An 18,938-nucleotide genomic window follows, 5' to 3' on the forward strand; every position below is an offset into this window, starting at 1 on the left:
TAAGGCAGCAATAGGCCCTGCTTTCCCTGTGGCTGCAGAGCCCAGGGTTAGCCCTCTGAGTTCCTGACTCTGTCGGCTAGGTCAGGCCAGGTGTGCCTGTTGCGCCTGGGTGGGTGGGGGACTTGTGCCACGCAGCCTGGTACCTCACTGCTCCGCCTCTCCTCTCAAGCCTGGTACCTCACTGCTCCCCCTCTCCTCTCAAGCCAGCCTCTTCTGCTTTGTTCACAGGCAGCCAGTGACTAAAAACACTTTCCGCCAGTATCGCGTGCTGGGAAAGGGAGGCTTTGGTGAGGTGAGTGGCCTGCACGCTCTCCCGCCTTTGAGTATGCAGGAGATTCAGGGGCCAAAGCTTTGTCCTGCCAAAGGGCCCCACCCGCCCCTGAGGATGGGACTGGGCCTTGCTTTCTGACCCAGTCCCCAGGAAAGCCTCCCTTGATGGGTGCTCTCTGCTCTTATTCTTGCTCCCCTTTTCTGGAGCGGGGAGAGCCCCTCATGCCGGACACTAGAGCTGCATCTGGTGGGGAGGGAGGGGTTGGCATGGTGTGTGTTCAGGACAGGCAGTGCTGGGGGAGCACTTGTCACACCTGCCACTGCTTGGGCAGAGGGCCAATATCATTCTCTCCCATCTTACAGATGGGAAAACTGAGACACACAGCTGGGATTCTCCTGAGTCGGTGGCAGAGCCAGGACTTCTGACTCCCAGCCCCTTGCTTACGCCGTTGGGTTACACCTCTTCCTTGGGCTGTAACTGCCTCGAGCATCCCCTCCATAGTGGCCAATGGGTTTCAGGCCTTGTCACGACTTGGTGACAGGTGTCCAGGTTTCACTGCCACTGTTTCACAGGGGGACAGCTCAAAGTTGGGAGAAGTAGGTAACCAGAAGAGTCAGATGCACAGGCCACACTGGGGCAATGATCAGAGACCAGCAGGCAAGGGAGAACCATGTAAGCCCATCAGGAAAGGAGTTGATCTGGTGGCTTGCTTGGCTGGCAGACCCAGAAGTGCATGCCACTAATACTAGCAGTTTGGATAGGGATGGAGTCTAATCCCTCGGCCTGCACCAGCTGGGTTCTGGGGCAGGGTTTGGCCTGCATGCTGAACCTGCTGGCTTCCTCCAGGTGTGTGCATGCCAGGTGCGAGCCACTGGGAAGATGTATGCCTGCAAGAAGCTGGAGAAGAAGCGGATCAAAAAGCGGAAGGGGGAGTCCATGGCCCTGAACGAGAAGCAGATCCTGGAAAAAGTGAACAGTAGGTTTGTAGTAAGTACATAGGAACTGCTTTCACTTTGCATCAAGGGGCTGAGAGGCAGCTGACCCACCTGTGGCCCATGCTCTGCGCTGCAGTGGGGCTGCACAAGGAGCCTGTATGGATCCTAGTGCTGCGTTTCCCGAATGACTGGACTGTAAATGTGCCATCTCCCTGGCTGGGCATGAGATGGCATGGCAGCCGTGCTCTGAGGAGGGAGCAGGCCTTGCCCGGGGGAACCCTAGAGTTGCCAGGCACCCGGTTTTCGCACGGAGCGCCTGGTTGAAAAGGGACCCTGGCGGCTGGGGTCAGCACCGGTGCCCGGGCTGCTAGAAGTCTGGTCAGTGGTGCAGTGGGACTGAGGCAGGCTCCCTGCCTGCCCTGGCTCCGCCTGGCTCCTGGAAGTGGCCACATGTCTGGCCCTGAGGCTCGGGGACCATCAAGGAAGCTCCACGTGCTGCCCCCACCCCCAGCGCCAGCTCCGCAGCTCCCATTGGCCAGGAACCATGGCCAATGGGAGCTGTTGGGGCAGAGGCATCGCACAGAGCCCCCTGCGCCTAAGGGGCGGAAATGTCGGCTGTTTCGAAGAGTGGCGCGGAGTCAGGGCAGGCAGGGAGCCTGCCTTAGCCCCGCTGCGCTGCCGACGGGGAGCTGCCTGAGGTAAGCGCCACCGCCCAGCTGGAGCCTGCACCCTGAACCCCCTCCTGCACCCCAACCCCGTGCCCCAGGTCGGAACCCCCTCCTGCACCCCAACCCCTGTCACGGAGTGTGGGGGAGTCAGGGCCCTGCACCCCCCTTCCTGCGATTCACCACGACTCTCAGCCAGCCAGTAAAACAGAAGGTTTATTTAGACGACAGGAACACAGTCCCAAACAGGTCTTGCAGGTACAGACAACAGGACCCCCTCAGTCAGGTCCATCTGGGGGGGGGGGGAAGAGGAGGGGGCCCAGGGAGGCCAGAGCCTAGTCTGGGATCCCCTCCATTTCCCAACCAGCTCCAAACTGAAACTCCCTCCAGCTGTTCATTCAGCCTCCCCTTGGCTTCTCCCCCAGCCTTTGTCCATTTCCCTGGGCAGAGGTGTCACCTGGCTTCCAGCCCCCCTCCTGGGTTCTCATGTCACATGCTCAGGTATCCTCCCTCAAGGAAAGTCTCCATCCCCAATGGAGACAGTCCCAGCAAAACTCCCCTGCAACCTTCCCAGGTCAATACTCCCCTCTCCCTGCTGCATCACAGGCAAGCACGTAGTATTCAAAGAACACATTAAGAACAATCGGTTCGTCACAACTCCCCGGCCCCACCCCCAGCCGGAGCCCACTCCCACACTCCAAACCCCTTGGCTCCTTCCCAGAGCCCCCTCCTGCACCCCAAAACCCTCATCCTCGGCTCCAGCCCAGCCCCTGCACCCCCAGCCGGAGCCCTCACCCCTCCTGTACCCCAACCCCCTGCCCCAGCCCAGTGAAAGTGAGTGAGAGTGGGGGAGAGAGAGTTATGGAGGGGCGGGAGGAGGGGGCTCAGAGAAGGGGTGGGACAGGGGCAGGGGCGAGGGCTAGGTTAGGGTTAGGAAGTTGGCAACCTGAGAGAACCCAGAACCTGCTGATCTTCACTCCCCTGCTGTGGATAACAGGATTCAGCAGGGCTGCCCTTGCTGTTTGCTGAACAAGGCACAGCGATGGAGCTTCCCCCACAGGCTGGATGGTGTCACAGCATCAGTCTGGTTACACTCCGCTCACTTCTTTTTAAGGCTTTCTTCATAACCCAAAGGGCTAAAGTGTTCTTAGCTATCAGGGAAAGCTTGGCCTATGCAGGAGGCAAGCTGCAGCCAGCCCCACCTCTGAACTGCTGCAGCTCGGTGGGGGTGTGCGGCAGAGATCTACTGAGCAGTTGTGGCACACATTCCTGTGCTCAGTGGAGTGGGCAATGCGTGGTGTGGGGGGCTGCTGCTTCCAGTTGTAGGGAGGTGTTGGTCCTGTGGCACTGAGCAGTGTGACAGTTCCCATCAGGTAGAGCTTTGGGGTGAGGGCCCTGCATGAAATGCTTCCACCCAGCTGCTTCCTGTCCAGCTGTCTTGTTGTCCCAGCTGGGTAGCAGCTTTGGTTCTTCCCTGGAGGCGTCCCAGCTCCTTGCACAGACAATGCAGCCAGTTCCCTTTCAGTGTGCAGTGAAGAGGGAATCTCCTGTGAGCTGGGGATCTGCCTGGCTGGGCCCACTAGCTACTGCCCCAGGGGAGACTTGTATTTAAATGGTTTTCCTCTCTGCAGTGTCTGCCCTGGCTGGCTGAGGGCTTCACAGCTGGAAGGCAGGTGAAGCCAGAAAAATAGGTGGGGTGCAAAAGCCCCCTCCCAAGAGATAATCCCCAATGTGTCTGATAGGAGATGGGGATATGAAACAGCTCTAACCTTGCCATCCAGGCAGCTGTGTCCAAGGCTGGCTGCCTGGGTGGGCATGGTGCCTGCCCGGGCCTCTATCTGCAGCAGCTCTGTTGTCTTCTAACAGCTTTTCTGCCCTGTCTTGCAGGTGAGCTTAGCCTATGCATACGAGACTAAAGATGCCCTCTGCCTGATACTGACCCTCATGAATGGAGGGGACCTCAAGTTTCACATCTACCACATGGGTGAGGCTGGCTTTGAGGAGCCTCGGGCGGTGTTCTATGCAGCTGAGATTTGCTGCGGCCTGGGGGACCTGCACCGGGAGAGGATAGCGTACAGGTGAGTGACCGTTCTCTGTGCTCCCAGGCAGGGGTATGGGCCTCCCTTACACTGGCAGGGCTCGGGATTTGTACCCCATGATGGTGGTGGGACTAGAGGCTCACGTTTAGACACAATATGTCCTTTAGCGGGGCTGGTTCTTTAACTAGCTGCAAAGGCAAGAGAGCTCTGGGGAGCTCTGCCTCTCCCAGCTAGTCCCCTCCCCATCCTCCCTGGAGCCCAGGTGAGTGGGAGTGGGGAAGGCCTTAGAGGAAAGCCTTGCTGTAAGCCTGCTCTGGATAGGTTTGGATGACTTCTCTACAAGAGAAGAGGGAAGCAGCCCAGTGGGTTTTCACTTCCCCTCTTTTCATGAGGCTTGGAGTCTGAGCTGTCAGCCACAGGGTGAACAGGAGCGGTGCTGGGCTTGCCTGGGGATGGGGATGTGACTGTAGGAAGGCTGCGCTCCTTGCCTGTGGGGTGGGAGCTGCAGCCCATCTGCTCATAAGATGCAATATCGGCCCTTTGCACTGGGCTTGTGTAACGATGCTGGCTTCTGGTGGAACACAACTGAGAGTATCAATTCAGGGCAGTTACAGCCCAAAACTGGAGTTCCCTTACTATTAAGGCACCGAACCAGCCAAAGAGAGAAGACTTCGGTCTCACCCCACTGGCTAACCATAAGTCACACAAGCAATTCCCTCAGACACTCCAGTTTCCCAGTATCACCACCAGTGCCACTCGTTATGGGGACGAATGGTTATGAAAACCAATACCCCAGTAAAAGAAAAAAGGTTCTCCCAATCCCAAAGGACTAAGCCCCAGACCCAGATCAATATACAAGTCAGATCTTATCCACAAATTATGCTATTGCCCATCCTTTAGAATCTAAAATCTAAAGGTTTATTCATAAAAGAAAGAAATATAGATGAGTTAAAATTGGTTAAATGGAATCAATTACATACAGTAATGGCGAAGTTCTTGTTTCAGGCTTGTAGCAGCGATGGAATAAACTGCAGGTTCAAATCAAGTCTCTGGAACATCCCCAGCTGGGACGGGTCATTCAGTCCTTTGTTCAGAGCTTCAGTTTGTAGCAAAGTTCCTCCAGAGGTCAGAAGCAGGATTGAAGACAAAATGGAGATGATGCTGCTGCCTTTTATAGTCCTTTTGCCATGTGGCTTGTGCTTTTTTTGTTCCAAGCACAAGTTACCCAGCACATGGCATAGAGTTAGAGTTCTGTCCGTAGGCATGTCCCTGCATACCTCGCTGAGTCACAAGGTGTATCTGTTTTCAGAGTAGCAGCCGTGTTAGTCTGTATCCGCAGAAAGAACAGGAGTACTTGTGGCACCTTAGAGACTAACAAATTTATTAGAGCATAAGCTTTCGTGGACTACAGCCCACTTCTTCGGATGCATATAGAGTGGAATAAATATTGAGGAGAATAAATATTGAAGGTGTATCTGCCTTCTCTCAATGGGTCACTTGTATAGCTGATGGTCCTTAATGGGCCATCAAGCAGGCTAGGCAGAGCTAACACCAACTTGTCTGGGGTGTCACCCAGAAGTTTGAAATACAGAAAGTATAGAGCCAATACTTATAACTTTAAATACACAATGATACATGCATTTAGATAGCATAATCATAACCAGCAAATCATATCCTTTTTATAAACACCTCACACAACAACCTTTGTACAATATTTGCCACAAATATATAACAGTTGTTGCAACAATGATCTATACAGTTACAGTTTATGTCAATAACGTCACAGCTTATACAGACAGTCAGACTGAAGTAACAGGCAGGGCCCTGGTGGGATGTCGCCTGCAGGACTGTCCCAGGCTGAGCTGAGGGTTTTGCTGCTCCAGGGTATGTCTAATGGAATCTGCTCTCTCCCACTCTAGGGACTTGAAGCCAGAGAACATCTTGCTGGATGACCATGGTGAGTCGAGGGCCGCAGGTGGGAGAGGAGCCAGGAGTGTGTGGCGGTGCTCTGGCCCTGTGCCTGGACTGTGGGTGCCTCTCTCATTTCCTTGTGTGAATCGGGGCTACGTTGTGCTCACCAGCAGCCGTGGCCTAGCCCGTCGACTCCTGAGCTCCTAATGCTGTTATTCCCGTATTCAGGTCACATTCGTATCTCAGATCTGGGGCTGGCTGTGCACGTGCCCGAGGGCCAGACGATCAAAGGCCGGGTGGGGACCGTTGGCTACATGGGTGAGTATCTCCTGCGACAGGAAATCTGGAAGCTTTGTCCCTGATTTGAAACATGCAAATTGAACACAATACCTCCCTCTTCCAAAGTTTGCCCTGCCCCCCACAATGTCCTTCCTGACCATAGAGACCCTGCCTAGAGTATGACCTCCAACAACCTGCCTGTGGCCATGGAGAGATGGCTAGAGTGACTGCCTAGACCAGTGGCTCTCAACCTTTCCAGACTACTGTCCCCTTTCAGGAGGCTGATTTGTCTTGCACACCCCCAAGTTACATCTCACTTAACTACTGGCTTACAAAATCAGACATAGAAATACAGAAGTGTCACAGCCACACTAGTGCTGAAAAATATCTGACTTTCTCATTACCATATCATTATAAAATAAATCAACTGAAATATAAACATTCTACTTACATTTCAGTGTAGAGAGCAGTATAAGCAAGTCATTGTATGAAATTTTAGTTTGTACTGACTTCACTACTGCTTTTTATGTAGCGTGTTGTAAAACTAGGCAAATCTCTAGATGAGTTGGTGTACCCCCTGCAAGACCTCTGCGTACCCCCAGGGTACATGTACCCCTGGTTGAGAACCACTGGCCTATACAATGCCACTCTCTTCATCACCCTGGGCTGCATTCTAGCCAGAGCTCCATGTCTGGGGGTGGACTGGGGGCTGTGCTTTTGAGCTAGGTGTCTATGGAAGCCCTGGAAGACCCTTGGAATCTCTGATTTAGAATCTTAGCAGTCCTTGAGGATTGTGTAACCATAGGGACATGGTGCTTCATGCACACAGCTCCCCTACACTCCCAATGAAAACAGGAGACGGAAGCAGGGGTGCCCAAAACTAGGAGTCTACTGACAGATCTTAACAGCTCTGGTATCCTCAGCAGGGTTCAAGTGAGGGGATGGTGTGCGTGCTTCCTGAAAATTAGACTGGAGACCTTAGAGCAGAACACTGTAGGCACTTGTTCTACATCCCGCCTGTGACCTGAGGTGCCTAGGGTAGCCCACGCTGAAAACGCCAGCGTCCGCGCAGGCTGCAAGGAGAGCAGATTCTCCCCAAACCAGTAGTTAACACCGTAGTTAGATTCACCAACCAGTCACTGACTGTGCTCCTGATCCCCCACACTGGTTATCAAGAAGCCAAAAAAAGAAATCACGCAGCCCCCTTTATTGCATTCCAGTCTCTGTCTCTTAATCAGCAAATGGGTCCAGTAAAGTGAGAAGTTATTTAAAACTCTATTTGCTATACAAAATGTTCTTCTGATCCCCAAAGGGCCAGCCACATTCCCAGATCAATACTAGTTTGGATCTGACCCAAAATACCACGCTGCCAGCCAATCCCTTAGTATCTAAAACTAAAGGTTTTTAATAAAAGAAAGGAAAGAGAAGAGTTGTTAAATGGTTGAAGCGATCACATACATACATATGATTTCAGAGTCTATATATCGGGTTCTTAGTGAGTTTGCTGGCTTGTAAAGTCCCTCTGGAACACACCCAAAGCTTGGATGGGTCTGTCAGTCCTTTGTTCAAAGCTTCAGTTTGTAGAGAAGTGAGTCCAATGGTGAGAAGCAGGATTGAAGACAAAATGGAGAAGAGGCAGCTGCCTTTTTAGATCCTTTGCCATGTGACTTGTGCATTCTTTGTCCCAGACACAAGCTCCCAGCACATGGGCCTGGAAAAGCGCTTGGAGTCCCCTGTCCATAGGCACGTCCTTGTCCCTACATGTCCTGCTGACTCATAGGTGTAGCCCCTGGCTTCTCTCAGTGGAGTCATGTACAGCTGATTGCCCTTGAGGGCCCATCCAACAGGCTGGACAGTGCTGATGCCAGGTTCTCTAGGGGGGTCCCCCAGACACACAGCACAGGTTTGAGTTGCATGTACATCACACACACTTATAACTCGTGATACAAAGATACAGACATACAAACACGATTATCAGACTTAGCAAATCATAACTTTTCCACTGAGACCTTACATGGCTATCTGGCAAGATTCATTGCAATATTATAATATTGGTATCTTCTAATATAAGTGGTCATCCATATTCATAGATTCATAGATTCTAGGACTGGAAGGGACCTCGAGAGGTCATCAAGTCCAGTCCCCTATCCCCATGGCAGGACCAAATACTGTTTAGACCATCCACAACTTCCCTAGGCAGTTTATTCCAGGGTTTAACCACCCTGACAGTTAGGAACTTTTTCCTACTGTCCAACCTAAACCTCCCTTGCTGCAGTTTAAACCCATTGCTTCTTGTTCTATCCTTAGAGGCTAAGGTGAACAAGTTTTCTCCCTCCTCCTTATGACACCCTTTTAGATACCTGAAAACTGCTATCATGTCCCCTCTCAGTCTTCTCTTTTCCAAACTAAACAAACCCAATTAGAATATTCCATACCGCGTCCCACCTACTGAAGATGATTGTAACATAGCAGTTGAGCAGTGGCACGCAGCCATGGCCGGCAGGTGGAGCCTCCCTTTGGGGAGGCTAGCCTCCGGCTCTGCCCATGCCCTCCCCATGGCCAGAGCCCCGAGACCCCCTGTTTCCCCCCAACACCAGTGGCCAGAGTCACAAGCCCCTCCCCCACCCGGAGAAGCCCTGAGCTCTCCCCCGCCTCGGCTGGAGGAGCCCCGCGCTGGCCGAAGCCGTGCCGTGCCTCCCCTTCCTGGACCCAACTCGCTGTGTCTGTTAGAAGATGCTTTTGATCTGCCCCATGCAGGTTCCGGGGTGGCTGAGCAGGCAGTATGTGCCTCCTCGGCCGCCCCAGAACCTGCATGGGGCATAATAAAGCAAAAACTTTGTGGCCAAACCCTGCCACCAATGTCCGGTAGCAGTGCTGGGGGAGGCAGAGCCTCCCCTGGCCTATTCTACCTGCTGCCCATGCGTGCAGCCCAGTATGCCGAGCACCCCCCATCACAGGTGTCCCATAGCAAAACCATGCCCAGGTACTTGTGGTTGCATAGCCTCAGGGCTGGACAGGTCTCCTGTCATTTTTGACTGGTCACAAAAATCATGCTTTTCATATAGTGGCTATTCATCTTTTCCAAGATTCCTCCCAGACACAGGCAGGGCTGGGGCTGTGCCCACATACCCTGACCACGCCGCTCATTCTCAGACTCTGCCAGTGCCGCAGAGCCAGCCAGCTCCCTAGCTGTGGCCCCAGGACTTACCCAGGGGGGTTGGAACAATTTGTATAGTGGGGGCGCTGAGAGCCATTGAACCAAACTGAACCCTGGATATAGAATCATAGAATCATAGAATATCAGAGTTGGAAGGGACCTCAAGAGGTCATCTAGTCCAACCCCCTGCTCAAAGCAGGACCAATTCCCAGCTAAATCATCCCAGCCAGGTGGAAACCCCTTCAAGCCAAGGAGTGCAGCAGCCCTACTTCCAGGGAGAAGAGCTGGGGAATTGCTAAGAGGTGGAGGAGGCTAGAAGTTGGCAGCCTGAAAGGAACCTTGCCCTGCTCTTCTGCCTGAGCCATTCCCAGCCTGTCTCTGACTAGCCTAGACTCGCCCGCTGCCCTCGTGGGTCATTGTGCTGCATTCCAGCCTCCTGTTCCACTCGTTTGCTCGCCCCCTTGCAGCTCCCGAAGTAGTGAAGAACGAGCGCTACACGTTCAGTCCCGACTGGTGGGCTCTGGGCTGCCTTGTCTATGAGATGATCGAGGGCCAATCTCCCTTCCAGCAAAGGAAGAAGAAGATCAAGCGGGAGGAGGTGGAGCGGCTGGTGAAGGATGTACAGGAGGAATACTCGGAGAAGTTCTCGCCTGGCGCTCGCTCCCTCTGCTCCATGGTACCAATGCCTGAGTCCATAGGTGCCAACTCCATGGGTTTTGCAGGGCTGGAGCACCCACAGAAAAAAATAGTGGGTGCTCAGCACCCACTAGCTACAGCAGTTTGGCAGCTCGGAGAAGGGTTTGGGAGAGGGTGAAGAGCAGCAAGCGGGCAGGGGCCTTGAGGAGGGGGCAGAGCAGGTGCAGGAAGAGGTGGAGTGGGGGTGGTGGGAGCGGGGTCTTGGGTGGAGCACCCCTGGGGAAAGTGGAGTTCCCCCCTTGCCCCTGCCGATGGCAGAGCAGCAGTGTCAGGCTCTGCTAACACTCTCACGTACCTTTGGTTCCAGCTGAGTCGGCTGGGGATGAGGCTGCAGGCACAGCTTGCTGCCTGAACTTGGCGGGGGGCGGGGGAGTTGCACCCTGGCATCCAAAAACAAGGCATGTGGGGTGGCTGCAGGGTGCACTGACTCACCCTAGCACCTGCTTGGCTGGAGAGCCTGCCCTCCGGGAGGTCATTCAAAAGCCCAACCTAGCCCGCTAAGTGCTGCTGTTCCAGGTGTCTTCCTCCTCAGGCCCCTGCCTGCAGTTCTCACCCTGCTGCGCTGTGTTGCAGCTGCTGTGCAAAGACCCCGGGGAGCGGCTGGGGTGTCGAGGAGCTGGCGCCCAGGAAGTGAAGGAGCATCCTCTCTTCAGACACCTGAACTTCAAGAGGCTGGAAGCCGGCATGCTGGACCCCCCCTTCAAACCAGATGTAAGTGTCATTCCTGGGCAGATCAGAGGCCGTGGCCCTGTGTGGAGCTCTGCTCCCCATTACCTCTCTATCCCATTTGTGAGGATCTTATCCCAGGTGAGCAGGGGCCCTGTAGCTACCTACTAATGGGGTGGTCCCCCTGCTCCCCACGGTGGTTGGGGTGTTTCTGGAGCAGCTGCCCCGGCCTCCCCAACGTGAGGGAAGCTGTTGGAATGAGTGGGATAGGTGGAAAGGGAACTGCCTGGCAAATGGTGGGAGTTCTGGCAGAGCCCATGGGACTGGGCTCTGCTGCTTTGTGACTGCTGCCTCCACTTCTCTCCCAGCCCCAGGCCATCTACTGCAAGGACGTGCTGGACATTGAGCAGTTCTCCACGGTGAAGGGAGTGGAGCTGGAGCCCACAGACAATGACTTCTACCAGAAGTTCGCTACAGGGAGTGTACCCATCCCGTGGCAGAATGAGGTAGGGGGGGGGCTCTGCACTGCAGGAGGGGCTGCCTCCCATAGCATAGCACTTGACTAGGTCCGGGCCTTGGAGAAGGGGCCCTGGAGCCCAGTGGCCCTGCTCCTCCGTGCAGTGACTGAGTGAAGGGTTCTTGGCAGTGTCTTGTGCCCTGCGTGATCAGCCTTGAGGGGGGTGGATAGGGGCTTTTCTGGGCTTTTCCAGTCAGCCGGGTCCAGCGCCCAGGGTCCTGTTGGCTGGGGCAGGTGGGTGAGTGTCTCAGGCTGCAGTCATCTCCTTTCTCTCCTAGATGATTGAGAGCGAGTGTTTCAAGGAGCTGAATGTCTTTAGCCTGGATGGCGCAGTGCCCCCTGACCTGGACTGGAAAGGACAGCCTTCTCCACAGCCCAAAAAGGGCTTGCTACAGCGCCTCTTCAGCAGACAGGTAAACCCCCTGGTGGGGAGCGGGCCCTCCGGGGATGGCACCCACCTCCCCTCTGCACTGCGACTGCCAGCACCCCCACCCCCTCCCCCGCCAGGAGAATCAATGGCAGGAGCCAGACACTAGGGGGCACCAGAGGAGCACTGTCTCACACGTGGGCACCAGCATGAGTGGGCCAGTTTCCAGGGCAGCCGAGAGCGTCTCCTGGGCATTCAGAGCCTGGCAGGGCCTCTGGCCTCCCTGCCCCGGTCCCTACGGGCTGGAGTCGTCTGCCGGTGCCTGCAGTGCCCACTCCTTTCCCTGGATTTTCAGGCCTGCTTTGTCCTCCTCAGGAGTTACCAGCCCTGACATCTCCAAGCGAGCTGCTGCCCTGCACAGAATCCCTGTAGCGCACATGGCCTGATGGGGAGGGGTGGGAATTGTACTCCTGCAGACTTCCTGATCATGTCAGCTCGTGCTGGGCTGATTGGGCTTGCATCTCGCTAGGGGAGCTCCCAGGAAATGGTGAACTGGTCTGGCAGGGGTCCAGCCCCATTTCTTCTCCTGAGCCCCATTCTTCCCATGTTTCCCACTTGATCCACACTCCTTGGTCTGAGAACAATATGTGTCTGTATCGCAGAGACTTGTCGCTTCTCTCTGCAAGAGGTGGCTCTGTACCTCCAGTCCTCGCACGATCCTGTGCACCTAGCCCTCTGACAGCTGAAAAGGGAATGCCAGCTGCACTGTTGCCAAGTAATCTCCAAGCCCTAGGTCCTAGGTTAGGGCAGTTCAGCTCATGTGAGCCCTAGTTCAGATCTGCTCGTGCGGACACAACCACTCGAACCCCTGGATCAGGGGTGGGCAAACTTTTTGGCCCGAGGGCCACATCTGGGTATGGAAATTGTATGGTGGGCCATGAATGCTCATGAAATTGGGGGTTGGGGTGAGGGCTCCAGCTGGGGGTGCAGGCTCTGGGGTGTGGCCAGAAATGAGTTCAGGGTGCGGGAGGGGGTTGGGGTTGCGGGGAGGGGGGATGAGGGCTCTTGGGTGGGGCAAGGGATGAGGGGTTGGGGGTGCAGGATGTGCTCTGGGCTTGGACCAAGGAGTTGAGAGGGCGGGAGAGGGATCACAGCTGGGGCAGGGGGTTGGGTGGGGGGCAGGGGCGCAGGCTCTAGGCTGCGTTTACTCAAGCAGCTCCTGGAAGCAGCGGCATGTCCCCCCTCCAGCGCCTATGCAGAGGCGCAGCCAGGTGGCTCAGCGTGCTGCCCTGTCCTCAGGCGCTGGCCCTGCAGCTCCCATTGGCCGTGGTTCCCAGCCAAAGGGAGCTGCGGAGGTGGCGCTTGGGCCGGGGGCAGCGGGCGAAGCCCCCTGGCTGCCCCTATCCATAGGAGCCGGAGGAGGGACATGCCACTGCTTCCGGGAGCCATCTGGAGCCACCACACACACTGCGCGGGGCAAGTCATGCACCCCGCTCCCCAGCAGGAGCTCAAGGCCAGATGTGGCCCCCGGGCCATAGTTTACCCAACCCAGCCCTGGATACTAGTGAGAGCCTGTGGCTTTCCCGTGCTCTCTAGGGAGTCTACACAAGTCATCGACTGCCACTTCCTGGGCTTTGCCTTTATTGGGAACTTGAATAAACACAGGCTTTTCCCCAAGCCTGGCTCCTCTCGGGCTTCCTGCAGGGCCTCTCCAGGCTCTTGGACACACCCCTTCTGATCTGAAAGGGTGGGGGGGAACTGGAGCAGCAGGACTCAGGCCCCTGCATGCAGCTCTGCTCTGAGTAGATCAACAAGAGGGCGATTGTCGGGCTCCTGCTGCAGCTGCACATGCCCTCCCTGTGCAGCTCCAGCCTGTTTGCAGGATGCTACCTGTGCTGTGCTGGAGGATGACGAACTCCCTCTCCACCACCCCCTTTGTTAGCTCTTACCCTGCATGTGGCCCCATTGTGCTGGGTGCTGCCAGGGAGACAAGGACGCTGCCCTGAAGAGCTCAGTCTGGTCTGGAACACACGCCGAGGGTTGGTGGGCTGGGGCATGGCACCCTGCAGACCTAGGGACGGTGGGTGTTTCTAACTGCACTGGAATGCCCAATCCCCTCTCCTGCCTGTGCTGGCATTGCAGCAGGAGGGGGGGGCCTTGCAGACCAGCTCAGAGAGGGTGTCCCATGCAGAAGGGGGCAGTGGAGAAGGTGGAGAGGAGCAAGTAGAAGGGGGCAAGGTAGCAAACCTGACAAGGGGGATGACACGAGAGAAGGCCAGATGGACATGGAGGAGCGGAGGTAGACAGGGTCTGGACGGGTGAGGACAAGAAACTTGAAGTGGGTGTTGTGCAGGGCCAGGGTGTGGCACAGTCAAAGCCCCAGGTCAAGGAGCTGATCTTGAATGGGTTGGAGGGCTGCCATGAAAGCTGCAAAGGGAGCATCACTGATGGCGGTGCCCAGGGACTGAAGCAGCTGGCTTTGGGAGTGGGGGGGGGGGGGGAGGAAGAAGTGGCTGGGTTAGATCTATCCGTGTAGTTTGGGAGGGGTGCGGGGGTGCCCAGGGACTGAAGCAGCTGGCTTTGGGAGCGGGAGGGGAGGAAGAAGTGGCTGGGTTAGATCTATCCGTGTAGTTTGGGAGGGGTGGGGGGGGAGCTGAGGTGTGTGTCCCCATCCCAGGAAGAAGGACTCAGTGTGCAGACTCCTGAGTGTCATCCTGCCAGGCTGAGTCCCCAGCGTTAATGGGGCTCCCAGCATGGCTCAGCCTGGAGCAGGAAGAGATGCTGCTTGGCGCACAGCTCGCAGGTGACAGTGGGGGCAGAACCACTGCAGACTCATGCCTCTATGCGTGTTCTCGGGCCTGGAGTAGCCTCGGTTTGTATCCAGGGACGGGCATAGCCCATACTGCCGCCACTGAGCTCCTGCCTAGCAGCTGTGTGACCTGAACACACGTGCACGTCAGAGCCACCTCCTCCGCTGGTTCCTGCTTTCCCCTCGGAGGCTCTCAGCATGGCTGTCCCTCTTGGTGCTGTTCCTCGAGAGCCTCCGGCCAGAGCCACTTACCCCACTGTCCTGGCACAGGAGTGCTCTGAGCCAGCTCTGGGGCCTGGCAGTGCCTGTAGCTCCCTGTCCCTGGCAGGGGGGCGGGAGCTGCAGCAAACACGGGGCCCTGGCCAGTTGTGACTCACGGGCCTCTCATGCCACATCTTTTCTCTTTCCAGAGGTGAGCAGCCCCTCTCCCGGCTGCTCTGCTCAGGGAATACCTGGTGGCCTAGACTCACCTGCGGACATGGCAAGACCTGGGGAAGAGGAGTCTTGTCCTTCAGTGCCTAACCCCCACTCTCCCCACCCCAGCAGAGCAGATGCTGCTTGTGTGTGTGAATCGCCCCGTGAACCACTAACCCTGCTTCCCTGCACTCTCGCTGCCTCACCTCCGTGTGAGAGGCGCTTTGCCACTGCTGTCCGCTCAGTCAGAGCTTCCCTGCATTACCACTGCTGTGGGCCCTGCTCCCAGAGAGGGGCTCCAGGAAGCCAAAGGCTCCTGCCGACCCTTGACCACCATCCTGGGCTCTGAGTCTCGCCTGTAGGGTTTGGTATATTTGTATAAGTCTGTCTGTACTGAGGGCACGAGGATTGATTGTGATGGGCTCCGAGAGCTACCTTGTCCAGATCCCTGTCCTCTCCCTGCTGAGGGAGCCGGCTGCTTGTGGGCCCCAGTGATCCAGGGGCCCTGTGCTGTGTGGGGTGCAGACATTGGGTCAGACATGAGCTGGCTGCTGTGCGTCTTCTGCACCTCAATGGTTTTCAGTCTGGGCAAGGCCCGTGAGGTCCCACCTCAAGCCGCTGAGCTGGCCAGTATAGGATTGTTCCTCCACTCAAGGGCATGTCCCCTGGGAGAAGGCCCTGCTGGAAGGACTCCCCTGTCTGTTCCCCTCCCGAGGGTGCTGGCTCTCTTCCCCGGGCTCTGAGTCCCTTCTCTCACAGGCGGGGTTCCCGCCCTGCTCAGGGCAGCTGGGGGGTGTTGTTTTGTACCATGCTCACCCTCTGCTTGCTGTGCTCCTCTCTCCCTCTCCTCCCTCTTGTTGCCCTTCTGACTTCAGGACTGTTGTGGAAACTGCAGCGACAGTGAGGAAGAGCCCAGCCGGCTGTAGAGCCCAGCCTGTTCTCCGGGCCTGGACCCTCTTGCCTCTCCCAGGCACCCAGCCGTGCAGCACCCAGCCTGATGGACAAGGTAGCAGCTGCCCTGCCACATGGGATTTGTTTACAGTTTTGCACATTTCTATATTGAGACACTCGATGTACAGCCCCAGAAAGATGCTCTGGGCTGTGAGCAGCAAGCCCCGCACCAGGGAACACTGCAGCAGGGCCTCGCTGTGCTTGGGGAAAGCACATGGCTGGGAAGACCTGGATGCTTCCGAATCTGCTGCTTGGGATTGTTCTGCTGCTCCCCTTCTCAGCCCCGCTGCTCCCCTCCACCGGGACGGGAGGGATCCCCCAGCGCATGGTGGGGCTGCCAGGGCGGGAGCTGGCAGAGCAGGTCCAGTGACACATTCCAGTAGCTGGCCAGTCTCGCAAGCCCCGGGTTTGCTATATTTATATAGGTCTGTCTGTATGTATATATCATGCATAGGTTTGTAATTTCTTGGGGGAGGGGGTCCGTCTGCATTGCTCCTCCCCCTCCCATGGACTCTGGTGTGCCTGCTCTGCCCTGGAAGTCTTGGTCAGGGGCCCCTTGGCCACTTCTGGCGCCTTAACGTGTCCAAAGCATCTTCCCTAGGACCCTCTGGGACTGCTCCTGAGGCAGCTCGTCACCCTGGGGCGTGCAGCTGCTGTCTCCTGCAGCACAGGCTAGAGGGGAGGTCCATTGTGCACACATTCCCACAGCCCTTTGGGCACAGGAAAGCACCATGCCAAAGCATTTACCACTAAAAAGCCCAGCTGTGGGACCAGTCAATGCTTCGCCTCACCCCGTTTGCCCTGCTGGGCACCTTTCCTCCTTGCCCACCCTGGCACTCACTGCCTCTGGCCCCTCTGCTGGCATCCAGGATCTCCCCGGCGGTTTGGGGCTGCAGTTCAGCATCCGCCGCTCTCTGCAGCGAGGCGGGATGTGGCCTTTCCCAAATAGAGCTGCAAGCCAGGCTGGCTTCTGGATTCTGCATGTGGTGTGGCGTAACTGACCAGCTGCCCTGGCTGCTGCTAAGAGCCATTGCGGACGGCCTGGGTAGTCCCCTGGAGGGGCTGCAGCAGGAGTCCAGCTGGCTGCCGCAGGCCAGCGGTGCCCAGCGTGTCTGTTACCCTCAGGGCTTTGGCTTTGTGCAGCCTCCATAGGAATGTGGCAGTGGGGCCGAGCCTGCTGCCTGTGTCCAGCCGTGGGGCTGCAGCTCTGCCCTGCTCGGAGGCACTGAGCTGCTTTCAGTGGAACGGCCCCACTCAGGCACACCACCTCCAGGCTGGGCCCAGCTGGGCTGCTGAGCCCAGGGCCCTGTGCCAAAGGCTAAGTGCACCTCACACTTTCTCCAGGGGAATCTCTTCCATTCAGCAGCCGGCAGCATCTGGAAATCTTGTGCCTTCAGGGGAATCCAAGGAGAGGGGCTCAGTCCCAGCTGGAGCCTTGCATGGCCCTATGTGGCTGCTTCAGCCCTTGGCCATGCTCTCGGGTCCATCCATTTGCTCGCGTCCTGTACAGTGCACACTTGTTCCTAGCGATAGCGGGACTCTTCCCCGTGCACTGGGCTGGCTGCTCCCCGGTCAGACCTGTGGTATCATTTGCTTGCATTGCACTGATGGTAGGAATATTTAAAGAATTTTTAACCTTTTTGTTTAATGTACGTTCTGTCATGTCTGTTGCTGCTGTGCAGAGGTGAATACAGTGAGCACAACACACTGCCCTCTGCCTCCTCCTTCTCCCGCCGTCTCTGCCTAGCAGCCTGGGACACAAACCTGCTCAGGGAGACCTGTGCTGCTCTGCCCAGGAGCACAGTTGCCAACTTTCACGCGGTAAATAAGCTCCCCGACTTTCACAATAACCCAAAAACCAAGCGAATCCCATTTCAAAACAAGGCCAAAAAAGCCAGTCCCTAAGAACTCCAACACTGTATGTGACTAGATCTCCCCGTGTGCAGTCTGGGGCTGTGCACCCCAACTCTCCCCTGCTTGGAAAAGAGGAGACTAAGGGGGGATATGATAGAGGTATATAAAATCATGAGTGATGTGGAGAAAGTGGATAAGGAAAAGTTATTTATTTATTCCCATCATACAAGAACTAGGGGTCATCAAATGAAATTAATAGGCAGCAGGTTTAAAACAAATAAAAGGAAGTTCTTCACACAGCGCACAGTCAACCTGTGGAACTCCTTACCTGAAAAGGTTGTGAAGGCTAGGACTATAACAGCGTTTAAAAGAGAACTGGATAAATTCATGGAGGTTAAGTCCATTAATGGCTATTAGCCAGGATGGGTAAGGAATGGTGTCCCTAGCCTCTGTCTGTCAGAGGATGGAGATGGATGGCAGGAGAGAGATCACTGGATCATTGCCTGTTAGGTTCACTCCCTCAGGGGCACTTGGCATTGGCTACTGTCGGTAGACAGGATACTGGGCTAGATGGACCTTTGGTCTGACCTGGTACACCCGTTCTTATGTTCTTATGCTTGCCAGGAGCCAATTACCCTAAAGAAGCACCAGGCTGCTACAAGACAAAAACTAGCCAACAAGCAAATCATGAGCCAATTAAGCCAAAACCAAGCCCAACTTCTGCGTTTTTTTCATGGGTTTGCCATGTCTGCCCAGGAGCCTAGGATCAGCCAAGCCACTAGGTTCTAGGCTGCCAGCTGAGCCATGGGCATGCAGAGGAGTGAAAGGTACTCGTCTCTCCTGGGCCAGGGTGGCTCCTCTAAATTCTGCCCTTCCACAGGCCTGGATCAGGTGTCTGCTGTGAACAGTGAGAGCCCTCCCCTGGGCATCCATCTGCCAGTCATGTTCGTCTCCCTGCTGCACCCGTGCTCCCCAGGACTCCTGGGTGGGGCCTGGCTCCCACACTGCCCAAGCTCTGGGCATTGGGTGGGGCCCATCCCAAACAGCAGGATCCCTGCTTCCGTCTGAGCCAGTCTCTAGCAGCTCATCTGCAACCTGGTTTTGGGGGCTCCCAGCCAGCTTGTCTGAGCTGCATGCGGGGCACTTGGCTGCTTAGCCCGTCCAACCAGCAGGGAGCATTGGCCACTCTACGGAAAAGGGGTAGGGGCTTGATCACCAGAGGGGTATGGGGGACTTGGCTTCCCTGGGGTTGTGGAGGGAGAACACAGCGGCTGGCTGACCCTCAGCACAGGGGCCTGCTCCAGCCCAAAACCACAGGGAGACTGGCTGGACAGATACTCTCCTATCCCTGGGGCAGAGAAGAGTCTTGCACACTGGCACCCAGGCAGAGAAAGTGTTTCTCCCTGG

General features: G+C 56.2%; 1 protein-coding gene across 2 annotated transcripts in view; it reads left to right on the forward strand.

Moving 5' to 3' along the window:
* GRK6 (G protein-coupled receptor kinase 6) overlaps positions 1–17,387 on the forward strand; it is a 35,500-nt gene extending 18,113 nt beyond the window's left edge. The window contains exons 7-16 of one of the 2 annotated variants that reach the window (XM_054038124.1): positions 229–292; positions 1,118–1,258; positions 3,759–3,949; positions 5,830–5,867; positions 6,050–6,139; positions 9,725–9,933; positions 10,527–10,664; positions 10,988–11,125; positions 11,415–11,549; positions 14,723–17,387. In XM_054038124.1, the coding sequence (XP_053894099.1) occupies positions 229–292; positions 1,118–1,258; positions 3,759–3,949; positions 5,830–5,867; positions 6,050–6,139; positions 9,725–9,933; positions 10,527–10,664; positions 10,988–11,125; positions 11,415–11,549; positions 14,723–14,728 (1,150 nt within the window). In that variant the 3' untranslated portion in view covers positions 14,729–17,387. The remainder of the gene's footprint in view (positions 1–228; positions 293–1,117; positions 1,259–3,758; positions 3,950–5,829; positions 5,868–6,049; positions 6,140–9,724; positions 9,934–10,526; positions 10,665–10,987; positions 11,126–11,414; positions 11,550–14,722) is intronic. The other variant, XM_054038123.1, reaches the window with a different exon arrangement.
* The last annotated feature ends 1,551 nt before the right edge of the window (positions 17,388–18,938 follow it).

Source organism: Malaclemys terrapin, chromosome 8 (assembly GCF_027887155.1).
Source record: "Malaclemys terrapin pileata isolate rMalTer1 chromosome 8, rMalTer1.hap1, whole genome shotgun sequence".
Taxonomy (NCBI): Eukaryota; Metazoa; Chordata; order Testudines; family Emydidae; genus Malaclemys; species Malaclemys terrapin.